Raw genomic sequence first — 23,833 nt, forward strand, 5'->3', positions numbered from 1 at the left:
AGAATGTAACTGATGATAATAATGATCAGTCATGATTGTCTGGTTTGAATAAGAGACATCTTGTTATCATGTAATACGTGTAATATGATAAACGGAGTCACTGTGTGTGTGTGTGTGTGTGCGCGCGCGCGTGTGTGTGTGTGCGCGAGCGCGTCAAATCTTCCCACCCTCGGCTCGGGAGCGCGCGTTCTTTCGGGCCGGAGGGACGCGGACGTGCGGCGCGGTCACGTGACCATGCTGGCGAGTTCGGGCGGCGCAGACGGAGCTGAACGCTGACAGAAGAGCGCGCGCCAGTCCCGGTGAAGAAGCTCCGTTATTGCGAGCAAGACAGAGAGACAGGAGGAACTAGACACATTACACACACACACACACACACACGTTACGAACAGGAAGCCGTGGGGGACTCGGATTGAGGGTCACTCAAAAAAGGAAGTAAAGGACAAATCGGCTGAAATCTCAGCAGAGCGCAGCGCGGCCGGGAGTTGCCTTTCTTTTCCGAGTAACTTGTGGAATTTATCGAGCGAAACTAAAAAAGAAAACTAGATCGGCCTACCTCTGTGCCCTCGTGTACGTTTTTATTTTTGTATAATTTCATTAGATTTTTTTTTTTGCCAGCAGAATAATAGTCGTTGTTATCGAGTAAAATAACTGCAGCAGTGACAGGAAGCAGCAGCTTTTCCTCAGCACGCGAGTCTCCAGAAGTGCGACGAACACTTGCTCTTCTTCAGCGCTTCTTTTCTACTCTATTTAATATTTATACGCTGTTTGGTTTGCGGTGTATCCTGGGGCCTCGGCTGTGATTTCTTGGAATATGGTGGGGGAAATGGAAACGAAGGAGAAGCCGAAGCCGAGCCCAGACTATCTCATGCAGCTCATGAACGACAAGAAGCTGATGAGCAGCCTGCCCAACTTCTGCGGCATCTTCAACCACCTCGAGCGCCTCCTCGACGAAGGTAACGATGTCAGCGATGCGGGTTTAGCCACACATGTATGAAGACTAGTGGGGGAAAATATCACAGTCAAGGAGTGTGTGTGTGTGTGTGTGTCCGAGTCGTTGTAAGGACGCCGATGGTTATACGCGCTCATGTATCCAGCCACCTGTCATTCGTGCCTTTTGGTGCCATCCACCGTTTCTGCGTAATTTCGCTATTTTGTACAAATCCATGATCCGAGGTTTTTGGTCAGCTTGTTATTGCACTAAAATTCCTTCTCAAGTTTGTGCTCGCAGTGACCCGTTATCTCCTCTCAGCCTGACGGTAAAGTCAAGCAGAACCTGTGGAGTGCAGCTCAAAACCGCATGAAAACAAGCAAGCTGTATCCAAAACGTACACATGATTTAGACAATACCCTGCACAGTGCACTTATACAGAGATGTATGACATTTATCAAAACAGAAAAAAAAAATCAAAATGTGTTTCATATCGCCTTCTAAAGCATGCCTTCATCATGGTATATAGCTATAGTACCATAAGAGTTTATTAAACATCACAGATGTTGATTTAGTTTTGTAAAAGTGAATAAATTACTGAGAGGAGAATACAGAACACAGTCTTGGGATCACATAAAGTGTTAAAGTGCACAGTGAAAAGCAGCCCTGTTCATTATATCACGATCCTATTGGCACTGTGATGCCTTTTGGAAAAAATTGCTCCCCAAATCATCACTATATGTATTTTCTCCTAGGATTTTCAACCTGTTTAAATGGCACCTGCTGTAGTTTAGATGTGTCTAATTGCAGTGAACGCATATTTATTTAACCCGTATCACTGATCTTGATGGTCTTACAGGCTATATATTAATCACGTATCTAAAGGTAGATTTATACTCCAGCAGTGTAATACTGGGATGAAGCAAACAATATTTTAATTAAAAGAGAAAAAGTTGTTTAACAAAGCATCCTGAAGTCAATTTTGTCGTATTATAAAGAGACAGAACAGACTCCACTTTGCACGCTGTCAGTGCTACAATTTTTTCTTATCGTTTTTTCTTTATTCTTAATTATATTGGACTAAAAACAAATAGTACTTCTTACATCTTGTGACAGCAGCCTAGCATTAAATTGGCCAGTTTAGTTTATAGTAAATTTGACTGTTTTTGAACACTGAATGTGCTGGAAACTGTCATGGGAATTGCTGGCAAACTGACAGTGTTTAACTGCCGGTAATTTGGAGTAGCAATGCACCAAGGGGCTCCTTTCCAATCCTTTACTGAAGTCTTTCATCCTTTTCTCTGCTGTCGACTTTATGCAGTAGTTAATGTGGTTTATATATCACTTGTCCAAGCATAGTCTTTTCTTCTTGCAGACTGACTGTAAATGTTTTATGGTGCATCAGGCCACATGTCTTTATGGGAAATAAAATCGGAGGGGGAAAAAAATGAGATGCAAGAGAACAATTGCTAGAGATCCGGAATGCTGAGTTCGTGTCATCAATAGCATACCTTAAATCAAAATAACATGCCTGTCTTATCCGAGTGTCCTCTTGAATAATAGTCTATGAAATAAATTTTGTGGTCCGTCTACGTGCTACCCTAGTAACTCCTGCTGAGATGCTTAAGGTGTTCTGTGTCACTTACAAAGTTAAGAAAACTCAAAATTGTTTACAAGTGTGTTTTAGCTGTCAGACGGTGCCTCTCCCGAAAAGTATGACATGTCTTTTCACTGTATAACTGAATTGGCAAAAAAGTGACTCGTTTGCTGGTGCAAAAACTGTGTTTCTCCGAGTTTCTTTTTGCTTTATTAATAATTTTCGTCTTGTGCTTTAGAGAGAAAAAGAGGTATGTCAATGCAATTAAATGTTCCATAAAGCTGGAATGTCTCTAAGCCTATAGTTCATGAGTGGCCCCTTGCCTTTCCAAACTAAGCCATAATCCACTTGTGTCCTTTCAAGTACAAAACACGCATGGGGAGTAATGCATTGTCCTCTTTTCTTAGGCACATTATTGCTGCATTCTCATCGCCTATTGTGATAAAAAGAAATAAAATGAGCAAATTCTACACATTCACAGCCAAACAGAAAAGTTTTAAAAAAGATTTGAATTTGATGTCAGTCATCATTCAACAGTCCAGCAGAAGGAAAGTGGAGGTTCAGAGAGTGGAAATCTCAGCCCTGTGTAACTGCTGAGCGATCACTGGCCAGTTTTTAGTTAGTTGATGGTGTGTGTGTGTGTGTGTGTGTGATAGGCCCAGATTGCATAGTTGACAGTGAGTGAGTGGTGTGTTTATGTGAGGAGACTGAGACATCAGTTTCACTTCCAACACAAAACCTGGACCTCACAGAACCCTGAGCCCCAAACATGAACACACCACGTCATACCACCACACCACACCACACAGAGCAGCAAGATTTCTAAAATTATAGCCACAATAAATATTTATATTGTATAATTTTATATTTGACCATATAATTATTATCTAATATATATATATATATATATATATATATATATATATATATATATATAATACATATACATATATATATATATATGTATATATACAAATGATTACTGCGTGAGTCTCAATTTCTGCAAGGTAGGTCTAGCGTAGCTCATCAGTGTCATAGTCTATTATGATTACTTATTTGAGGAAGTAAAAAATTGCAATCATGATTAAAATACAATGAATAATGCACCGCCGTTATAAATGCGTACGTGAATCGGGGGACAAAGAGAACAAAGACATTTGTCAATGCAGCGAATGGGATTTTCAACATCTCCGCGGTTACAAAATGCTAAGCAAATGAAAACTTTTTTCTTGGCAAGTCTTGGCACATCACCTTCTCCAGCACTCTCTGTTCTTTTTTGGAAAGGGGGGGGGCAAAAAGCCATCACTCTTCCACAAATATTACAGAAGGTGGGAAAAGCTCTAATGGCCAGGGTATTTCCACATATATATACCCACCATCTATCTCGGTAGCGGTGCCGGTGTTGCGGTGCTATCACTAACACTGAGGCTAAATCACCGCTTTTTTGCCCAGTTCAGCATTATTCCACCTTTGTAGGAGCGAGCGAGTGTCAATTATCATCCACAGCTTGGGCCTACTCGCTACAATGATCATACATAAGGCTCTGGGTTGTGGTTTTCTGCTGGGGTCGGTTATTCTAAATCTGTGAAAAGTGCAGGATGAAAACAGAAAACAGAGTATCTTGAAAAAATCATTGGCATCATAACCGGGACAGCGAGCAGTTTGCAAACAGTGCATGAACGGTTTATGTGATATCCCCTGTGGTGGGTGCAGAATTGTAATATTCTGTGTGTGAACATGTGTGTGTGTGTGTGTTGTGTTCTTCATTCTAGTCCCATTGGTAATATCATAGAAAACGAGAAGCTGTAGCTCAGGAGCATCTTGTTTACCGACCCTGTTTCTACCAACTGATGTAATCTCTCTATTGATAACACACTATTATTTCCTCATGGCTGTTACAGGAGTTCGAACCTTTAGCCTTCGGATGATTAGCAGGGATCTAAATTCCTGACTCCACTGGCCCCAGTGCGGAGTCTTTATACATGTCACTACGCTGCATGTATCATTTCAAAAATGTGTGATTGTTATGTACTAAAGTTGTGCAGGTTAGATGTGAGCGCTGCGACCGGCCCTGCCACATTAGCTGTGAGCTGCGCAGTCATGTGGAGCAGACATGATGTGTGTAGGCCAATACACAGTCCAAGCGTAAACTCCTGGTCCCCCGTTAGTGCAGATGAATGCCCTCAATGAGCAACAGGAGCAGTCAGCCATGCCGAGCTGTGCATTTTGCACCATAATAAAGGTGATGAATTTAATCAAGAGAGCACCCGCTGCCCTGCAGTGCAGCACCTAGAATGCAGAGTAGAAGCGAACAGAGGTACTGCCACAGTCGCAAAAATTATAATAGGAAGTGTATTTGTGGCTCTGAGCCAGCATGAGACTCAATAGTTCAGTGCAGCTTGTGTAATAAATCTCTGCTCTCTAAATTATTTCTACTTAACTAACCTTAACTAAATTACCAGAAATCTCAGCTCACAATTACAAATTAAAAATGTCCTGTGTTGTGAAGCTATTCTAAAAACTACTCTAAAGTCCTAATTTTCTGGTTTTGTACTCCTAATGGTGATAGAGTGTGTACAATGTCTAGTGCAGGAGCATTGGACTAAAATTAGTAAATTTTCGGATATGGTTTGGTTGTAATAGCCTAAAGATTCATGAGATTACTGTGGATGGTTCCACTTAGAAAACATGATGATGGCTTTAGACTGCAACTGATAAGCCTCTGGCTTGCTCTCTAGGGATACATTTATACATTTAAAATGTATATCCAGAGTTTAGATATTTCTGTAGTGCTGCTGTGTCAGAGTGTCCATTTTTTAAAAGCTCAAAAGAAATAAAATAAAATTGAATTGAATGGAATTTACATTTTTATATGTTATACACTCTGACAGAGGAGAATTTGACATGGGGAGCATAAACACGTACTTCTCTGTCTATTCATTCATTTATTCATTCATTCATTCAGTAACTGAATTATACTGGACAGGGCGACTGAATCTGGAGACCAGTTAACACACACTGTCTGTATATGTGTGTGTGTGTGTGTGTGTGAGTGTGTCTGGGACTGGGTGGATGGGTCAGAGGGGTGGGTTTGTAGTAGATGTGGTAGGGGGAGTAGGAACATGCCCCTAATGAGATACCAGTCCATTTCAGAGCAGCATGCACACACACATTTACACACCCAGTGACAATTTAGTGTAGCCAGACTGGACACAGGGAAGAAACCATAAGAACCCACAGGAAACTCATACAAACATTACGAGAACACATAAACAGTACCCTGAGCTCAGGCGCAAAACCAGAGAAGGTAAATAAAATGAAGAAGAAAGAAAATCAATGAAAGTTTGTAAAAACTCATCATTTTCTCACTTTACTGTCTCTCTCGCCCTGTAGTGAATCTCTGGTCCAATGAGCTGCCTTCAGCCAAATAATAAACAAAATCAGAAGCCATGCCTGTTCATGTTAGACTACTGGAGTCACTGAGCTATAGCCATTGTTTTGCTTACATTTAATGGCTCTTGTTTTGATTGATTTATATATATTTTACTGGGTCTGCCTCTGTAACACAGTCCACCTGATGATACCTGATCTAGATCTAGGGTCTAGTGTTTAAGCCAAATCAAATGTGTCATCAAGAAAGTATCTGTTTAATCACTGCTCTGAGTCTGCACTGCAAAGACATCTTACTGAGTCTAAATATCTTTAACCTATTTTTATCCACTGTATAAGATTACAATAAATTTCTAGAGATTTAATTAATTGTAAGATTTACATTTCCTATTCACAGACTATTTTGCCAGCATTAATTTCTTAAAAGAAGCAAAATAATCTAGACAGAATAACAACATTAAAACCTAAAAAACTGTAAGATTTGCCTAGAATTAGGCTAAATAGCCTTATTGTAATCTTAAAAATAGAATTAATGGATATATTTGACTAAATTCAAGATATTATAAATTGCTAGGGTGTCATATTTTGCAATTTATTATTATTTTGATCATGATAGTGAGTTTATATGTGGAAATCTGTTGATTGTTTTTTTTTTTTTAATAAATTGTTAAACTGTTTTAAAAATATCTTAAAAATATTTATAGTTACCAAAAATGTGTATTTAAAAAATTTCTTTCCTCCATTTTAATGAATAGTTCTACAACAGAACTAGGCCTAATTACTGTAAATAACAGCTCAATAACTGCAGTACATTAACATATTACTGCCCTCAGTACTGACATAAATCAGCTATTAACAAATTAACCTGTTATTGTCCTCAGTACTGACATAAATCAGATAATCTGTGACAGCTTGAGAATACTAGTGCTTTATGAATGGAACGAGACACCCACAGTAATGCAAGTACATATTTTCCAAGTTTACTGTATGTTGTAGCTGCCTTTTAAACCGTGATTTATTCAAACGTGACTAGACAGATTCAGAAAAAAGGAATAACAAATATCAAATAGCTGTCTTGCTGAATGAAATACTCAGATATGTGTATTTCTATGATTTATACTTAGATATGTGTATATCTCAAATTAATTTTGCTTGCAATGTGTGCATGAGGCAACGCATCTTTTATGTGTAGCACTGAATAAAAAGATTTGGGATTGGCTTTTATTTTTTATTGATTTTTTGGGGGAGATCAACTTCGAACTGAATGCAAGATGGCGACTTCATGACTTGATACAATCTTAATTAAAAATGAAATATTGTGTATGCTAGGAGATGCTAGACTACGAGGCAGCCCTACATAGTGCACATGCTCCCTGACATGAGTTGTGTTTTTGAAGTGAGAAATGTTCACTAATCATTCACTTGAGTCATGTTTATCCAATCGACAAAGGAGCATGAGATAATGTTTTCTGATAAGGCAGGAGAGCTTTTAAATGTTGTTTTCATCTAGAAAACAAGTCAAAATAATGCACGATGGATAATAAGCGTGATTCAGCTTACATCATCCTTACATTGCTTCTCAGACTCTCACAAACGAATGATTACTGATTGAAATATTATTCACATGGAGACACAAATTCTGTCTTCAGACCAACAACATAGTGTAATGTTAAGAGTTCATATAATTTACAGGAGGGTTTAACATGCCGGTGTGAGTGAAGTGACGTAGCGTGCACCACAGCATGCTTCATAACACAGTAATTAATAATAAACACGCTAATCTATAATGATCTTTGTTGGCAACTTTTTTTTTAATTATCATGTTTGACTGATTTTGTTGATTAGTCATTGCAGCCCTGTTTAAATTAGTACCACTCCTGCTATTAAAGTTACTCTATCACCAACCCGACAGAATAAGCTGTCTAACAGGGCTCATTGATCGCATTAATAGATTTAGATAGAAGGAAAGTTCGGCCATGGACTGACAATCTTGCTGAGAGTCATGATTCTGATGACTTTCACCTTCTAAAAGGCAAGGTAAAGTGATAAGAATTATGGGAATCGTTGGTGTAGTCTCCTCTCTAAAGCTTTCTAGTGGTCCCACAGGGACCTAAGAGGCTCGAACAATTAGTCTAAGTGGTTGTATTCATCACTTAATTGGAGCAATTAATTAATTCACAGGGGTTTCGGCGGGGTCAAAGTCGATTTATACTGAATTAACTTGGATGCTGTCCCTAGATGAAACGTTGCCCGTAGTTATCCATTCTGGAGCTCACTGCTATCCTTCTCACTTTGTACCATTAAAAAGAAGAAATAGGAGTGTTACAGGGCTAGAAGTTTCACATAAAGAACAACCCAGGACACCAGAGAAGACAGGATTATTCCACTTTACGTGTTAAACTCCCATGTGTGGTGTATTTTGTTTTTACAGAATTACACTTTGGTGGTAAATTAAGAGAAGGGTTTGATTCCTGTCTCCACCATGTGCTTGCATGTTCTCCCCATGCTTCGGGGGTTTCCTCCTGGTACCTCCAGTGTCTTTTCCCAGTTCAGAGACTTGCACTTAGGCTGATTGACATCTCTAAATTGTCCGTGGTGCGTGAGAGTGTGTGCTCTGTGATAGACTGGCATCCTGTCCATGTTGTGCCCTGCCTTGTGCTCCTGGATTGGTTCTATGTTCCCAGTAGGACAACTGGTGTAGAGAATGGACGTATGGATGGAATAGAGACAACACAACAGTAGCAGCACTTTAGAATCACATCATATAAGTTAAATAGAAAGTGGAAAGAAAGGGTGAAATTTCATATCAAACACCACCTGTGGCTGATAGGTCTCTATCGTTAATCAGCTGTGAAATAGTTTAATGCGACCATGTCCAGAAGGAATACAAAACCTAGAGAAGCTTTTCCTTTGATCGTATAGGTTTCATGCTATTGGGTGGAATATTATGCTATGCTAATTTATAACAATAGCTGCTTAACCTTTTCCCATGGTTGATATTAACACAATAGGGCACTAAAATACTCTTTTAGATAATTAATGGTGTCATTGTGTGTGGAATCTTTTAAAGTACTATTTTGAAATTACGTTATGAAACAATAAGTGATGAACATGATGATCTTAAAAAATAAGGTTCTAATAATAGTTCTGGACAAAGTTTTCTGAAACCGGGTATTAAAGAAGATTGAAATAATGCTTTACAATGAAGATGAAATAATACAGTAGTTTGTTATTATCACATTATATGGCATTATGTCATATGTGAAAATGCAAAGTTGCAATCAGATATGTTGGCTTGTTCCATCGTTCAGATTTTCTCACTGTTTTTGTACTAATATTCTGAGAAATGCTTTGTTGGACTTTCTAAAGTTCTCAAGGTCATATGGTCACAGATCTTCGGTATGAATATCCGGACTTTAAGATTATCCCTCTCAGTGGCAGACGAACCTAAACAGAAAGAGGAAGCACAGCCAAACATACATGCGTGCACACACACAAACTCACACACACACACACAGATGCTCATCCTGCAGGACTTGTGTAAATCGGTGACAGGCATGGCACGGAGGTCACGGGGTCAGGATGCCATGAAGCCATGTGTCACTGTTATTTTCACAAACAAGACACAGGTGTTTTTAAACTGAAAATCAGTCACGTTATTTTCCCCTCTCTCCCCATTTCCTCTTATATTAGCCACGCCATATATTATTGCAGATTATTATGGCTGGCTTCCTGTGATGCTGTCATTATTAGCGAATATATCAACGTCAAGCCATGTAATGCATTCACAGCTCTCATTTTAAAAGCACTCCATATAATTGAAACGGTTTCGGCACAGACTGCTGAGTAAGTCTTTAGGCCCCGGTGGCAGAGCACGACTCGCTCAAAGAGAGCGGCACAGACTCCAAGGAGACTGTGAATAGAGTCTACCGATTCAAAAAAGTGCCGTATTAATTTAAACATAAGTGCATAGCCGAAACCGCAGCATATGGGCATGTTCATAATAGGTGCTCTTGATCTCATGGCCACCTCCGTTCATACATTTTCTCCATTAAAAGACGTCCTACTTGCCTTAAATTATTCATATTTTAATGTCCACCCGAGATCATTTATGCTAAAGCTTTTATTAATTATCAGCTACATACTTATTTTTGATGCATTAGACAGTTTTCCAGATTTAGAATCCTCTAATTCATATCTAAATGAGTCTAAATCGCAGATATATTCTGGGCTAAAGCGTAATCTGTATCCAGATAAACAGCCTTAGTACAGTCTTATATTTGCAGTGAATATTGCCAGAAACCTTTCATACTGTGGACAAACAGCTTATCTCTTATCATCCCTCGTGTCCAACAACTATGTCAGCATGTTGGTCTTGCTGCGAGCCCGGCTGCTCTTTGTCTACGGGCTATTTTTCTTCTCGCTCCAGATAGTAAGTTAACGCTTGGGCGGATTTGAAGATTGTTGTTGCTTGAGGAACAAAAAGAGATTGATGTGTTTACCTTCATCAGCAGCGCAAAGTTCAAGGTGCAGGAGAGACATTTAATTAGATCTCCCATCTCCTAAATGATTTTCAAATGTTCCAGGCTCTGGCCCAGGCCGCCGCTTTTTAAAGGACACTCCGAAGGTACCACCTAATGTGCCATCCATTAGACTCATGTGCTTAATACAGATAAAAAGCCACCCAGCCGTCCCTGAGTAATGATCGATTTTTCACCTCCTTAGTATGATTTAGCGCCTACCCCTTATAGGCCAAATGTGCACTTTAATTCTTTGTTAAAGGCTAATGGCGCTCTCAAGTTTTTACAGAACGTCACTTTCCAGCCAAAAAAATTTCCTCATTAATAGATTCATGACACTTATGCCATAATTGCTCTTGATTAGTCAGACCTCATGAAGGGTGCAGACTCCTGGTTCATTTAATTTGTGCCAGTCTTTTAAAGCTACATACTGATTTAGGACTGAATGCGGCTTTTAGTAAAGGATCAAAGGGCGCTCGGGAGCCCATCAATCATTTGGCAAGCTCAAATATGACCTTCCATTCTGAAGGCATGCGACATACACGACCGCTCATTCTGCAGCATTAAACTATTAACCCCTTAGAGGCTTGAAGTGCAATGCAATTAAACCCATGGCCTGATCTGGACTAAACTAATCCAGAGTGTAGTGGGAATGTACTCGGCTCTTCAGTCCTGGGCCTTTGATTCACCAAAGAAAAGTTTTGTGATATGATGAGATGTGGCTGATATGAGATGAGTTGTACCTTTATTAATTCACTCTAGAGGTAATTCCAGTTGGCACAGCAATATCCTTTGACTGTGTAAATTTATCTTCTGTTGTCTCACTCAGTGCTGTGTTCATGGACACATGGATCTTATTTGTCCTGGGCTTCATCACTGTATTAGTGTCTTCTCACGTGACAGGATTTAACCAAGCCTCATATTGTTATGCCATTCATTTACTGTTCCACCGTGTGTGTGTGTGTGTGTGTGTGTGTGTGTGGATTGATTCGTGCTGTGCTAGTAGAGTTGAGGGAGTCCTACAGTAGAGCTGGGGGGCGTTTGATGCTGTACACTCTTCAGTGAGAGAGTGGCCCATATGCTGTCCTCAGTGTGTTGCCCAGCGCGATGCATCTCCTGGTGCATATTGGAACCTAACCACTGAGAATCATCATTTCTTTTGTGTCACCACCCCCTGAGGCAGCAAGTGTTGAAAGGAAGAGCAGCCCAAGATTTAGATGCTCACACACACACACACACACACACAGAGCACATAATAAATTTGCCTTTTAATATTCTCCATACACACAGATGAGATGTACTGATGAGAATGAACCTTCAATACAGATCATTACACACAGCCGATGAAAAATCATTCACCTAGGTTTACTCACCTAGCGCAAATCAGGAGTGTTTTTGTATGTAATTGCAGATTAATCTGACATTTTTTTAGCCTGGTGTTATTTAAAAAGAAGTCTAGAAGCTGCTAGTTCCATACAATTCTGGAAATACCGTCTCTGCATGACTGTCTCTGATGACTCTGCACACAGCCATGCTGTTGTCATCCATCTGTGCAGGCCGCAGGGAAAGTGTACTTCATGCTTTTAGAGACACAGCAAAGCACCAGCGCCTGCTCTCCGCTGTAGCACACAGAGCTAATTGAAGTGAGTCTTTGCCAAAACCAGTCATGCAGGAAGCCTGTACCACCTTCCTCCCCTCTTCCTCCTCTTCTCTCTCATTTACATGATAAGATCTTTGTGGCGTCATTGCATTCCGGAGGATTCTTAGAGAGAGCGTCTTTTCCCTCTCCTGAGAGAAGCAACATCCACCTCCTTTTGTCACGCCTTCCTTCCTTCCTTCAACACCTCGATCTTAGTTCTTCCACAGGCGTGTGACATGAGACATGCAGTACTCATCCTTTCATTATTGTCCCTTTTATAGTACATGCACACGTTTATGCCAGTTGAGTTTCCTGAAATGGAGCATACGCACTTGCTCACACCACATGGTGCAGCAGTTAACCCTCATTAGTCAGATTCTATATCCAGCACGAAGCTATCCAAATGCTAAGCGTTGACTCATTGTTTATTTACAGTGCTGAGAAACAGTTTCCCCCAATGACATGAAAGACCCAGTGCGGGTGACCAGTCCAGAACTCAAGTTTCTTCATTCAACACAAAAATAGGTGTTTGCTTTACTAGCCAGTAGCGGTGATTTGCACTTTCCTCAGTCTTTCAGTTTGATTTGCCTCTTTTGAACATGGTTTCTTGGAATACTTTCAGAATTGTTCATTATTAGTCATTGTAGCAAGACGAGCATTTCTTTTATAGAGTTTGCTAATAAGCTGAGGTGATTATAAAGGACAGAGCTTAATAATACTAATAATTCCAGGAAGAATGAGAAGGATTTTGATTACTATGGGCAAGCCCGAACAGGATCTATTACTTGTGATCATGACTGTCAGTAAATATCTCTTCCATCTGCCTGAACCTAGTTTTCCAAGCCATGTCCATTTGCACTGGGAGCTATTCTAGGCTCTCTCTTAACATTTGTTTACCAAGCAGGTGCACTTTTTTCACATGATAGGGTTTGCAGGATATGATAGTATGTGTGCGTGTCTGTGCAGCCATGCGTGTCTGTAGGTATGTGTGGTGAAGCAGCAGGTAGTCTTGCAGGTCTGGGCAACATTACTGGTCTGCAGCCAGTACAGGCCCAGATGGCATCTCGGTTTGAGTGTGTGCCCTTTCCTTCTTTCCCCACCTGCACTCTCACTCGCAATGCATAATTACAAACACAGAAAGGTGTTACTTTCTCCAGCTCTGGCTGTCTCTCACTCCGTCCTCAGCTATCTGTCTCTGCTCTTCGCCTGTCTTCCTCGAGCCAGTCCTGCCTCTCTGATTTGCACTGACTGACAGTAGTTTTGTAGCTGGTGGGTTTGCCTGCTTCCATCTTTTTTTTTACTCAGATTGTCTTTATCCACTCATTTGTTCCTCTCCTCTCTGCCTGGACTCAACAGCAGACATACTGTACGTATGCTATTGTAACTGTCTGTGTCCATGCTGCATTTTAGACTTTCTGTCTCTTCCTATCTTTTCTTTTTCCTCTCTTCATTTTCTTGCTCGCATTTTCTGCCTGTCTGCTTCACTGACTCTCCATTTAAAGCTCAGCCTCTCTCTCTCTCTCTCTCTCTCTCTCTCTCTCTCTGAAACTCCTTAGAAATCCATCTTCCTTTTATCCTCTCTACATCTCACCGCCCTCTTTGTATTCATTCTCTCACAGGTTCTCCACTCATGTAGACCTTTCCCTGCAGTGAGTGATGGTAATAGCATGCTTTAGCCTTGTGTTTGGAAGATGGCCTCATCACACTCCATCTTCTCACATCCGGTGGTGTCACAATACAGAGCTCCTTACATCTGGGCCAAAAGCCAGAGATTCCACAGCTGTTTTATTAATATAATACCCGGAGTCAGAAATCACTGGTTCACTCTTTATGTGGTCAGCTGAGGCAGCAGCTGTGAGGTTTGGCTATCTAAACTCATCTGACTGAGAAAGGGTTATGATTAAGGCTGGAGATTGACGTCCAGCTCCTCGCACTCTGAGCTAATAGTTTTCGCACTATTTATCAGAGCACCGAAAAACACATATCAGAACCGTCTTTTATCAAAACTTCAGCACGGTTTCTCTACTGACAAGAGCACTTTGTCATTAAAAAATACAATAACCTCAAAAATACTTACAACTAGTATCATTACACCGAGTGCACTATATGCTGTGTATAATTTGTTTGCTTGTATTGTAAATGTTGATAGAGTGCTGTTGTATTGTGTGAAGAGCACTGAAAAAGTGAATTCGGTAAGGACTTGTAGTCTAAAAAACAACAATAACAATATATTATTTTTTGAGGACTTGCCTAAGGCCCTTATGAGAAGAAATTTTAATTAATAATAATTTATCTATAAATAAAATGCCCTGGCTGCTTAATCTGTGTGTTTACTGCTGTGGCACTGCAACCAAAACCTACTACACAATTTGTGTTTTTAACAAAAATGGAGATGAGTTTGTTGTGTATGTTGTTAAAATTGATGTATGCATGATGTCAAGTTGAATTTATAGTGTTACATTATATAGAGAGTTGTTTTGTAGCCTAAAGCGAAGTTCACGCGTACAGCGATTTTATCTCTAGACGTCTACAATGAAGTGGTCGGTAGGTGTTCCTACTACTGGTTGCCATGGTTTTATCAGTGGGTGGCACAACTAGCATCATAAATCAACCATTCTGGAGGTAACTTTGGCGTTTATGTATAAAATTCAGCAGTGTATATTTATATGCTTCATTTCACATGAGAAACAGTGTGTGCTCTTTGCTATGGATCACATGCTCTTAACTGTCTTAACTGCCATTAGTACAAAAGTCGCTACAACAAATTGCTCCATATTTGTATAAAGTTAAACTTCTGTTATGTGGACACGCCCACATTTAGTCACCAAAGATCGTTGATGCTCAGGTCACGGAAAGTCACCAGCTGTCACTGAAAATGAATGATCTCCAGTTACCTTGTCACTGTGAGTCAATATGTGAACATAGCATAAGTCATTCCAGGCTAAATGGCCGTCTGTGACTGTGTGCTAGTTTGGATGCGTACTGTGTGTGTTTTATCAATAAAAGAGTGTGCCGTGCCATGGCTTTTCTAACTTTTGTAGAATCTTTTTTTTAAATATGGGTTGTGTTTACTTCATGGTTTAAAATAGCATATAGTTTATGTCAGTTATATTATTCTAGATACAAACCATTTACTAACATTTATTTTACTAATCTGCATTTAGTACAAAGATACCTCGGGAAGTCTGCGGCTGAATAATTTTGAAATAATTCTAACAATACAGTTAGTTGAAAGGTGACATGCTGGCGCAGCGGGAAGCATCGCCAACTCACAGCTCCAGGGCTCCCAGCTTGATCTTGTGCTCAGGTTACTGTCATTGTGCAGTTTCCCTGCATTACATTTACGGCATTTGGCAGACAGAGCAACTTACATTTATCTCATTTATAACTAAGCAGTTGAAGGGTAAAAGCTTTGCTCAAGGGCCCAGCAGATTAGCAGGGCTAGGATGTGAACTGATGACCTTCCAATCAGTAGTCCAACACTTAACCACTGAGCTACTTCTGCCTGTGTCCGTGTGGGTTTCCTCCCAGCTCCTAAAAAACATGCCTGTGAGTGGACGGGCTACTTGAAATTGCCCATGAATTTAAATGAGTTGAATAAATGAACAGTACGTTAAATGTAATCACATACAGTATAATGCTCTGCTTGAATCTTGATTGCTTTAGTTCAGCTACTGGACTGGCTGTTAATAGACGTGAGTGAGTGTCAGTGGTCATTTTATTTCAGATAATCAGATAATCTAGGAATGAAGGTTCATAAAGAATATACACTTGTGATTAGTGAAAAAGATATCACTTTAAAAGATCGTAAATGCTATGATTTTTATCTAAACTTTGTAAAAACTATTTGTAGAAGTAGTACACTAAAGGTTATCAAGTTATTGTTGCTTTTCTTAGTGGTTCTTTGTCTAGATGCTATTTCAGAAGATGAGAGGTGTGTGTGTGTGTCTGTGTGTGTGTGTGTGATATCAGTGGCATATGTGCACAGGTGGCTGCTGTATGCTCAGTCGTGCAGCAAGTCCAGCCCTTGAGGCCAGTGATGAAAGTGATTGAATTCGGCAAGCAAGAAAGCTGACAAATCACTAAAAAGTGCTTTTAAAACGCCGTAATAACGTCATTCATAAATCACCCCTGACAGTTTAATCATCCTCAACTCTGGAGCCCTCGTCTGACCGCCGGACAGCACTCCCAGTCAGAAAGAAAACAAGCTTAAGTACACAGCCTGTTCGATCCTGTTTAAACTCTGAGCCTCGATTTCCCATAGCAGAGCATCAATGACCATCCAAATAGTATCTGACAGCTTACTTCATTTATGAAAGATATGACTGTTCTCTGAAGTTTCTACTCTTACACACTCATTCAAAATAAGGCATCCTTGTATTCGTTTGGGGGTGTGGAATGATTTCTTATATCTGTTATCAGGAAAGGGAGCAGCAGTGAAAAAGCAGGAGCTAAGTGCCAGTGTAATAACTGGAGTCTTGCTGGAGAGAGAGAGAGCAGAATGAGGCTACACTCTACAATCACAGACATCCTAGCTGATGAAAGGCTCCGTGTAGCCTGTTCGCCGCATGTAGTGAGCTAATCCTCAGCACTGCCACTGCGTTCAAGCTGCCGAGTGCCAGCAACCAAGGAGAATAGAGGCCTGTGTGCACGTGCCATGCAGATACAGCAGTCTGTGTGGAGTGGATTTACGGTTAAATTATTTTTAGAGTATTGTCAGTAGGTATTCATAGAGCTGAATGAATCTGTCAACATACAGAATTGTTATTAGGAAACTTGGGGTTGTTTGAAGGACCTGAAATGAATAAGGGGCCTCAAATAACCTCCACCTGTTTTATGCACTTCAGTCTATCTCAGCAATCAGAAAAGGAGGAATGAGGGAAGAACTAGACCTCCCAAGACTTGGATTGCATTTGAAATGCTGTTCCATTCAAGATGACATTTCAAAGCAGCAAAGTGAAGAGACTTGCTGTTTCTTCTTTTGTTCTCCACCAAGTCATCCCTGGTGCATTGATATCTCTTATGTGTGCTGCTACCTACAAGTTCACACTGTGTGGCCAGTCTGGTGTAACTGTCATATTTCTTATCATCTCTCAAAGGAACGTCTCCTTATTGGACCTCTATCAAGTCCTTGGTTGTCACAGAGAAAGCATAAATCGTCTTTTATAACAATGTGCCTGTGATTTACAGCCATCAAAAGGCTTTTTTAGACTGGGATTTATCGAGAGGGTTGGAGGTTCGATATCCCGCCTCCACCTTGTGTGCATGCAGAGTTTGCATGTTCTCCCCATGCTTCAGGGGGTATCCTCCAGGTACTCCTGGTTTCGACATGCATGGTAGGATGATTGGCACCTCTTCATTGTCTATAGTTTGAACAAGTGTGTGTGATTGTGCCCTGTGATTGGTTGGCATGCCATCCAGGGTGTATCTTAGGAAAGTCTCCGGGTTCCTGGAACCCTGAGTAGGATAAGAAGATGGTTGGATGGATTTATCGAGATGAGCTACATGTGCCATATAATATGTACTTAGTCACATTGCACACCCAAGGTACACAGAGAGCGCACGCCATGTATCTGATGAGAAAAGGCTGCCTGATGCGCAACACTTAGTATTCTAGGTTTCCTTCTATGCTTTTGATTATGCATTACAGCACAGCTTTTCCTAGAAGCTCAGTATTGTTTATTCCCCAGCTTTCTCATTTGCATTCACCTAACCCGGGATGATATATTTAAGCTGAGGCATAAATCCATAGGTGTCGATGCCCTCATAAATAAAAGCGGATTTATGAAATATGGATTGAACTGGTCATGGAAATAGCAGGATTATGGGGCTGTGCATGTGTGTCAGATGTATGTCTGTGGCCACATGTTATTTACATTGTAATTACATCTCTCCATCCTCCATCGTTTGCTCCTGAGGTTTGCTCCAGAGAATTCATCCTGCAGTAATAGAATTACACAACACACAATGGTGGCTGCTAGATTCCAGGACGTAATGTCTTTTATGAAATATTAACAGAGCTGGTGGTTTTAATTATCTCTCCCACCTTATTACAAGGCATTCTCTCTCATTTCTCTCTCTCTCTCTCTCTCTCTCTCTCTATGTCTCTCTCTCTCTCTCCCTTGCACTTTTGGTCCTCCAAAGGGATTATATGGGTTGTTTTAAGAAATGGAGACTTATTGCTTCCTTCATTAACTGACAAAAGGGATCATCTATAATTATAGTGATTATCCTTCCTGCCTGTTCTGCGGTTTCCTGCTGTAGATCCAGGCAGCAGCAATAATGTGTAACCTCTGAAGTTCACTAGAGGATGTGCTAAAGCAGACAGCTTCTGTGGCACCTCTCAGCCTAGTCTCAGCCTCAGATGATTTGTCCACAGTCCATAGTGTATCTGCTGTCTTTTGTACACATTTCTGGTCTCGAGCATCACAATCCTGATGGCTGCAGTCAGGCTCTTTGCACTTCTGTGTACACACATGAAATTAAAAAAAAAATCTGGAACACCTCATGTCAATGTAGAAGATATTGTTACAGGATAATCCCACTATCTGCTGTTCCCCTGAAGAGGATGAGTTCCCTTTTGAGTGCGGTTCTTCTAAAGATATCTTCCTCCTGTTGGCTCAGAGGCTTTTTCCTCACCACTGTCATCTCTGGTTTGCTCATTAGGGCTTGAAATCTACATATGCATTTCTGTAAAGCTGTTTTGTGGCAACGTCTGTTGTTAAAAGCACCGAACAACTTAAAATTAAAATTGCACAGAATCCTTTCTTTAAACATTATCATGGGTCTACGGTGAAAAAATCTTCGACCATCTGGTATGTTATTCAAATGCCCTGTGAAATTTGGAGGCTCTTGGTCATTGTTGATGAACCATAACACTGTAGAGAAGACAAACTTAATCTCAAACTAAGGCTTCAGTGATGCAGTAGTAAGTCTCCTTCAGGCTTTAGGACTGAAAATGGGATTCTTTGCTGGTGGTATACTATAAATGCCAAAAGATCTAAATGAAAAATGAACACACTGTTATACTCAAAACAAATCTTCCTAGAATGTTCTGCACTGGAGGTGAAAAAGCTGTGAGCTATGAGCAGACATCATAACACTGCAACACTGCCGGGTCAGTTTTGCCACCAGTTCAAAGTGTTGCCATTTATTTTTAATATTGTCTTGTTAAATGTATTTTGAGTACTCTAAATGTTACAATGCATTCTGCAGTAGTAGCCATGCTATGAGAGCCAGCAGTGTTGTGTATAGGGCTTTGATATGGATTATTGGGCTCGTATTTTCAGCAGGCTGAACAGCATTGTCGAGAGTGAGAGAAGCATAAATGTGGCAGATAGAGATGTCAGTTGTGGTGTTGGTTTATTTTCCAAAAGAAAAACACTGAAGAGACTGAGAGGAGGTGGAATTTTTGAGTTTTGAGTTGCTTCCAGAACCGCATGCAAACACACAAACAGCTGACCTGGTAATCAAACTGCCACGCTGTACAGTTCCGCAAACCATCATGTGATGTTTAAACCAATTAGAGACAGAGGAAGTCTCAGGACGGATGGTGGAGTTCTGTATGAAAGTTTGTACACAGCACAGTGTTTGACAGATATTATCTCAAGAATGAGTGTTTGTAGGATTTGTATGGAAATAGCATTGTAGCCTGCAGAGGAACTGATTGGATTTTGGAATTGATCCAAACAGGGGCAGGGTCACAGCGAGGTCAAATGTTTAGTTTTTCTTCAATAGCCTCCTTTATGTGTGAATTATATTGTAAGGGTATTTGAGGCATTCAAATTAGTAACAAAAAGGACTAGGCTTGTTGCCTGTGGAGACTTCCGCAGTTGCCATTTAGTTCTGTTTGTTCTGCTTTTACATTCTGTCTGGCATGATTTGATGCTAGAATTTACCAATACCAGTACTAGTCAGAGTCTACCATAACCCTAGTCAGAATCTATCACAATGCTGACGTCTACCACAATGCTAGTCAAAGCTCACCCAGTGCTGGAGTCTAACACTATGCTAATCAGAGTCTACACGGTGCTAGTTAGATTTTACACAATGCTGAAGTCTACCACAATGCGAGTCTGAGTCTACACAATGCTAATAAATATCTTTCATAACGCTAGTCAGAATCTATCGCAATGTTAATCTGAGTGTACACAATGCCAGAGTCTAACAATGCTTCAAAGAACAGCCTTGCTCTGGGGGCTATACACATTTTCCCTCATGAATGTTTTGATAAAAAAGGGACACACATTTGAACCACAGGGGAAAAAAAAACAGAAAACCATGCTGTCTAAATCATGCACTGATAATCTAGAGTAGTGTGTATTATGCTGTGATCACCGTGACTAAGAGAGAGTGTGTTTATTTGTTGCAGAGATCAGCAGAGTACGGAAGGACATGTACAATGACACGTTAAATGGGAGCACAGAGAAGAGGAGCTCAGAGCTGCCCGACGCGGTGGGTCCCATTGTACAGCTCCAGGAGAAGCTTTACGTGCCTGTTAAAGAATACCCTGATGTGAGTATCACCTTATTTACACCTAGAGCAGTGGGCAGACATTTCTGGGTTATAACAACCTCCTATACTGGCTACAAATAGAAAACATAAACATATACACCTACTTCTGTGCACTCTGTGAAAATATAAAGCAAAGGAAGAGGGCCAAGAATGTTTTTGTTTTATATTAATACGCTTAAAGAAGTGTGTTTCTTGAGTAAAATAAATAATAAAAGATTACTTTTACTCAACAGCTTTTAAGTAAATGGAATTATAAAATGCAGCGCTCCTTACAATATCGTATTATTTAATTACAGAGGTCTACATATCAATGTAATCTAGTTTTCCTTGCATTAGGACATGGGCACACGTCCACGTATTGATTTCATTACGAGAAGTTTAGGTAGTGAGCCACATACTGTGTTTTGCTTTATTTTATGGGCCCATTTAATCTATTATGGACTAAACAGATGGTTTGTTGTAAGCACTTACTGTCAGAGCAGCCTCAGTTTTAACCATTTTCTGCTTTAGAGCATTTCATACGTATGTCTCTGTTTTAAGTGCAGTCATTAGGAGTGGCTTGTACTCTCTGTGTCACACTGCTTTGGTGTGCACACCAGTAATAGGGGTGACATTGAACTGTGTCTCTGCTTCCCAGTTTGTGTTGAGTCAGATGCACTCAGCCGAGTCACTAGCATCCCAGCGGTTAACAAATCTTTTAAGCAATCGCTGTCAGATCCCGCTTGCCTAAGCCCTCTGGCCCAGGAGAGCACCCAGAGCACCGAGCTGATTGATCCCAATTAACTTGCACCATTCCCCCATGATTCCTGCATGGGTATCATTAATAGAGCTTTTCCAGCTCGGGCAGGGGTGCAGTGCAGAATTAGCAATCCTTCAATTTGTTGACGTTTTCTAGTTTGAAAGGCTGTTTATTTAACATTTCCCCAATGGATGGAGTTGTAAGGACAGTGTTGTCACACCACATCTGTGTGAATAATTCATTCTTCAACAGCAACACAAAATATCAGAGCTGTTCAACGATGAAATAATCATACATAACAAAGATAAATATATAATATGTTTAAATGCTGTATTGTAACATGGACTCTATCTAACTGACTAAAGTATAATAAATTTACTTCTAAAATGTCCACAAGAACAGATCGGTGATGACTCGAGGCTTATTCTTTTGAAACTGTGAGTTTCTGGAAATTGCCTGTTTTATGTTAAAAGTTATTGAAAGTAGATGAAATAAAATGATTAAAATATGACTGGTCAGTTGTTTTTGTTTGTGAATATCTCAGTAACTGGTATGTAGATACAAAAATTAATCATTACAATTATGTTAAAAACTATTACATATAATTATTATTTTTTAATAAAACACAGAACAATAGGGTTATGGTTATTTGGAAGAAGCCACAATGCTGGAGAGAGAGAGCTAAAATAATAAGTTAATATAGAAATAGGTTTCTATCCTCTGCTCCTCACCCTCCTGTTTATACCATCTGTACAATGGTGAGTTCCAAAAAGTTCACATTTAGTAAAACCACTCTTGTCTTTTGAGAACTGTGAGAGTTTATGGCTGCGCAAAGGCCATTGGGATGTGTGCATGTGTGTGTGTGTGTATGCGTGTGTGTGTGTGTCTAGGTTCTGGCTGTCCTTGCTACTCTGAAGGACGCCCAGGATCATTATTAGTGCGCTTGGGTTCATTAGGAGGAATGAGAGATGAAATAAGAGGCCTCAAATAACCGCCAGCCGAGAATAGAGTCCCAGCAGATCTAAGAGGTGTGTGTGTGTGTGTGTGTGTGTGTGTGTGTGTGTGTGTGAGTGAGTGAGAGAGAGAGTGTTTGTGTATGACTGTGTGAGTGGTCACTCATTTATAAACTCTAAATACCTGCTAAATAAATGTAATCATTTATTTAACTTTAGGAAATCCTCTTTTAGTTGTTTCTTGTTTGGTTTTAGTCAGTTATTGTTAATAAAACTATTAGCCAAAAGCTAATGACAGATTGTGGAGCACAGAGCAAAGACTCTGGTACGTGCGCGTGTGTGTATATGTGTGTGTGTGTGTGTGTGTGTGTGCGTGCGTGCGTGCTCACTTATGTATCCCACTGTGTAGCCTCTGTTTTCTCTGCACATAAATAGTGTTTCAAAATCCCCAATTAGTTCTTCATAGGTGGTCATTATGACTTCCAGGTTGGGGGTATGAGGCAGTTATAGTTTTAACGTAGAATAACAGTATTAAAGAGAGTGTCTGTGTGTGTGTGGGAGAGAGAAAGCGAGAGAGAGAGAGTGCAAGAGAGAAGATGATAACCAGCTGTGGATGCAAGATGAATGTGAGGGTATGATGAGGTCAGGGAATCAGGGCAGAGGAGCACTGGCCTGGTCTGCCTGATAAAAGAGGGAGAACAAACTCGTACACACCCTAGTGTCTCCCATACTCGCCCCCAAGACAGACTGCCAGCGGCACAGAAATTAATTTGGTCCTTCAAACTCTTGCAGCACTGTTGCTCTCTTGGCAGCACACACTCGTTCCAATTTGGTGAACAATGTTATTAGGCTGGGAAAGACAACAGTGCTAGCAGAATGTTGCTGTTCCCAGTAATTGTTACCATTCATTTGTGTGCTCATATCTATAGTAAGTGCTGTGTGTGTATGTGTATGTGTGTGTGTGTGTGTGTGTGAGAGAGAGAGAGAGAGAGTGGTGGGAGATAATGTTCAAGAGCAGACAGTGTTCTGCAGAGAAAGCGCTCTATAAATACTCCTCTCAGGCTCTGGGCCTGGACAGAGCTTTTAATTGTAGTCATTGTGGTGCGTGGTGGGTTTGGAAGTGGTAGAAAGAGAGAGGAGAAGCAGGAGAACAAGAGAAGGCTGTCATCTATCATTCCTCCCTCACTGTCCTTTTCTGGGTCACGCTCGTCCGATGTGGAGATGAGCAGCTATCACTGATTATTAATCATTATAAGCATGCAGGACAGGATTGATTCTCTCTCAGTCCTCTCTTTGGCCTTGGTCATCGTTCAGCAAGCTCAGAAAGGTAGGACGGGGTAGAGCTGAGGGACACTTTGAATATGTATGGCTGTTGGCAATGGCATATGTATGATATGCTGAACCCTCATGTTCTCTTTAGTACCTCACAATGAATTTCACTCTGAGCCTTTCCAGTTGTTTAATAGCAATAAAATATCTGTAATCTAGTTATCATCTAACAAAATCATTTCAAAATGCCTGGAGATCTATTTCATGTTGAGGTCTATGTACAG

General features: G+C 40.5%; 1 protein-coding gene across 6 annotated transcripts in view; it reads left to right on the plus strand.

Annotated features, from left to right (window-relative positions):
* Positions 1–220: 220 nt before the first annotated feature.
* LOC131348291 (KH domain-containing RNA-binding protein QKI-like) overlaps positions 221–23,833 on the plus strand; it is a 69,590-nt gene continuing 45,977 nt past the window's right edge. For 2 of the 6 annotated variants that reach the window (XM_058383142.1, XM_058383124.1), the window contains exons 1-2: positions 221–953; positions 20,446–20,588. In XM_058383142.1, coding sequence (XP_058239125.1) covers positions 812–953; positions 20,446–20,588 — 285 coding nt within the window. In that variant the 5' untranslated portion in view covers positions 221–811. The remainder of the gene's footprint in view (positions 954–20,445; positions 20,589–23,833) is intronic. The other 4 variants (XR_009203906.1, XM_058383131.1, XM_058383134.1 and 1 more) reach the window with 2 other exon arrangements.

This window comes from Hemibagrus wyckioides, linkage group LG03 (genome assembly GCF_019097595.1).
Source record: "Hemibagrus wyckioides isolate EC202008001 linkage group LG03, SWU_Hwy_1.0, whole genome shotgun sequence".
In the NCBI taxonomy this organism is placed as follows: domain Eukaryota; kingdom Metazoa; phylum Chordata; class Actinopteri; order Siluriformes; family Bagridae; genus Hemibagrus; species Hemibagrus wyckioides.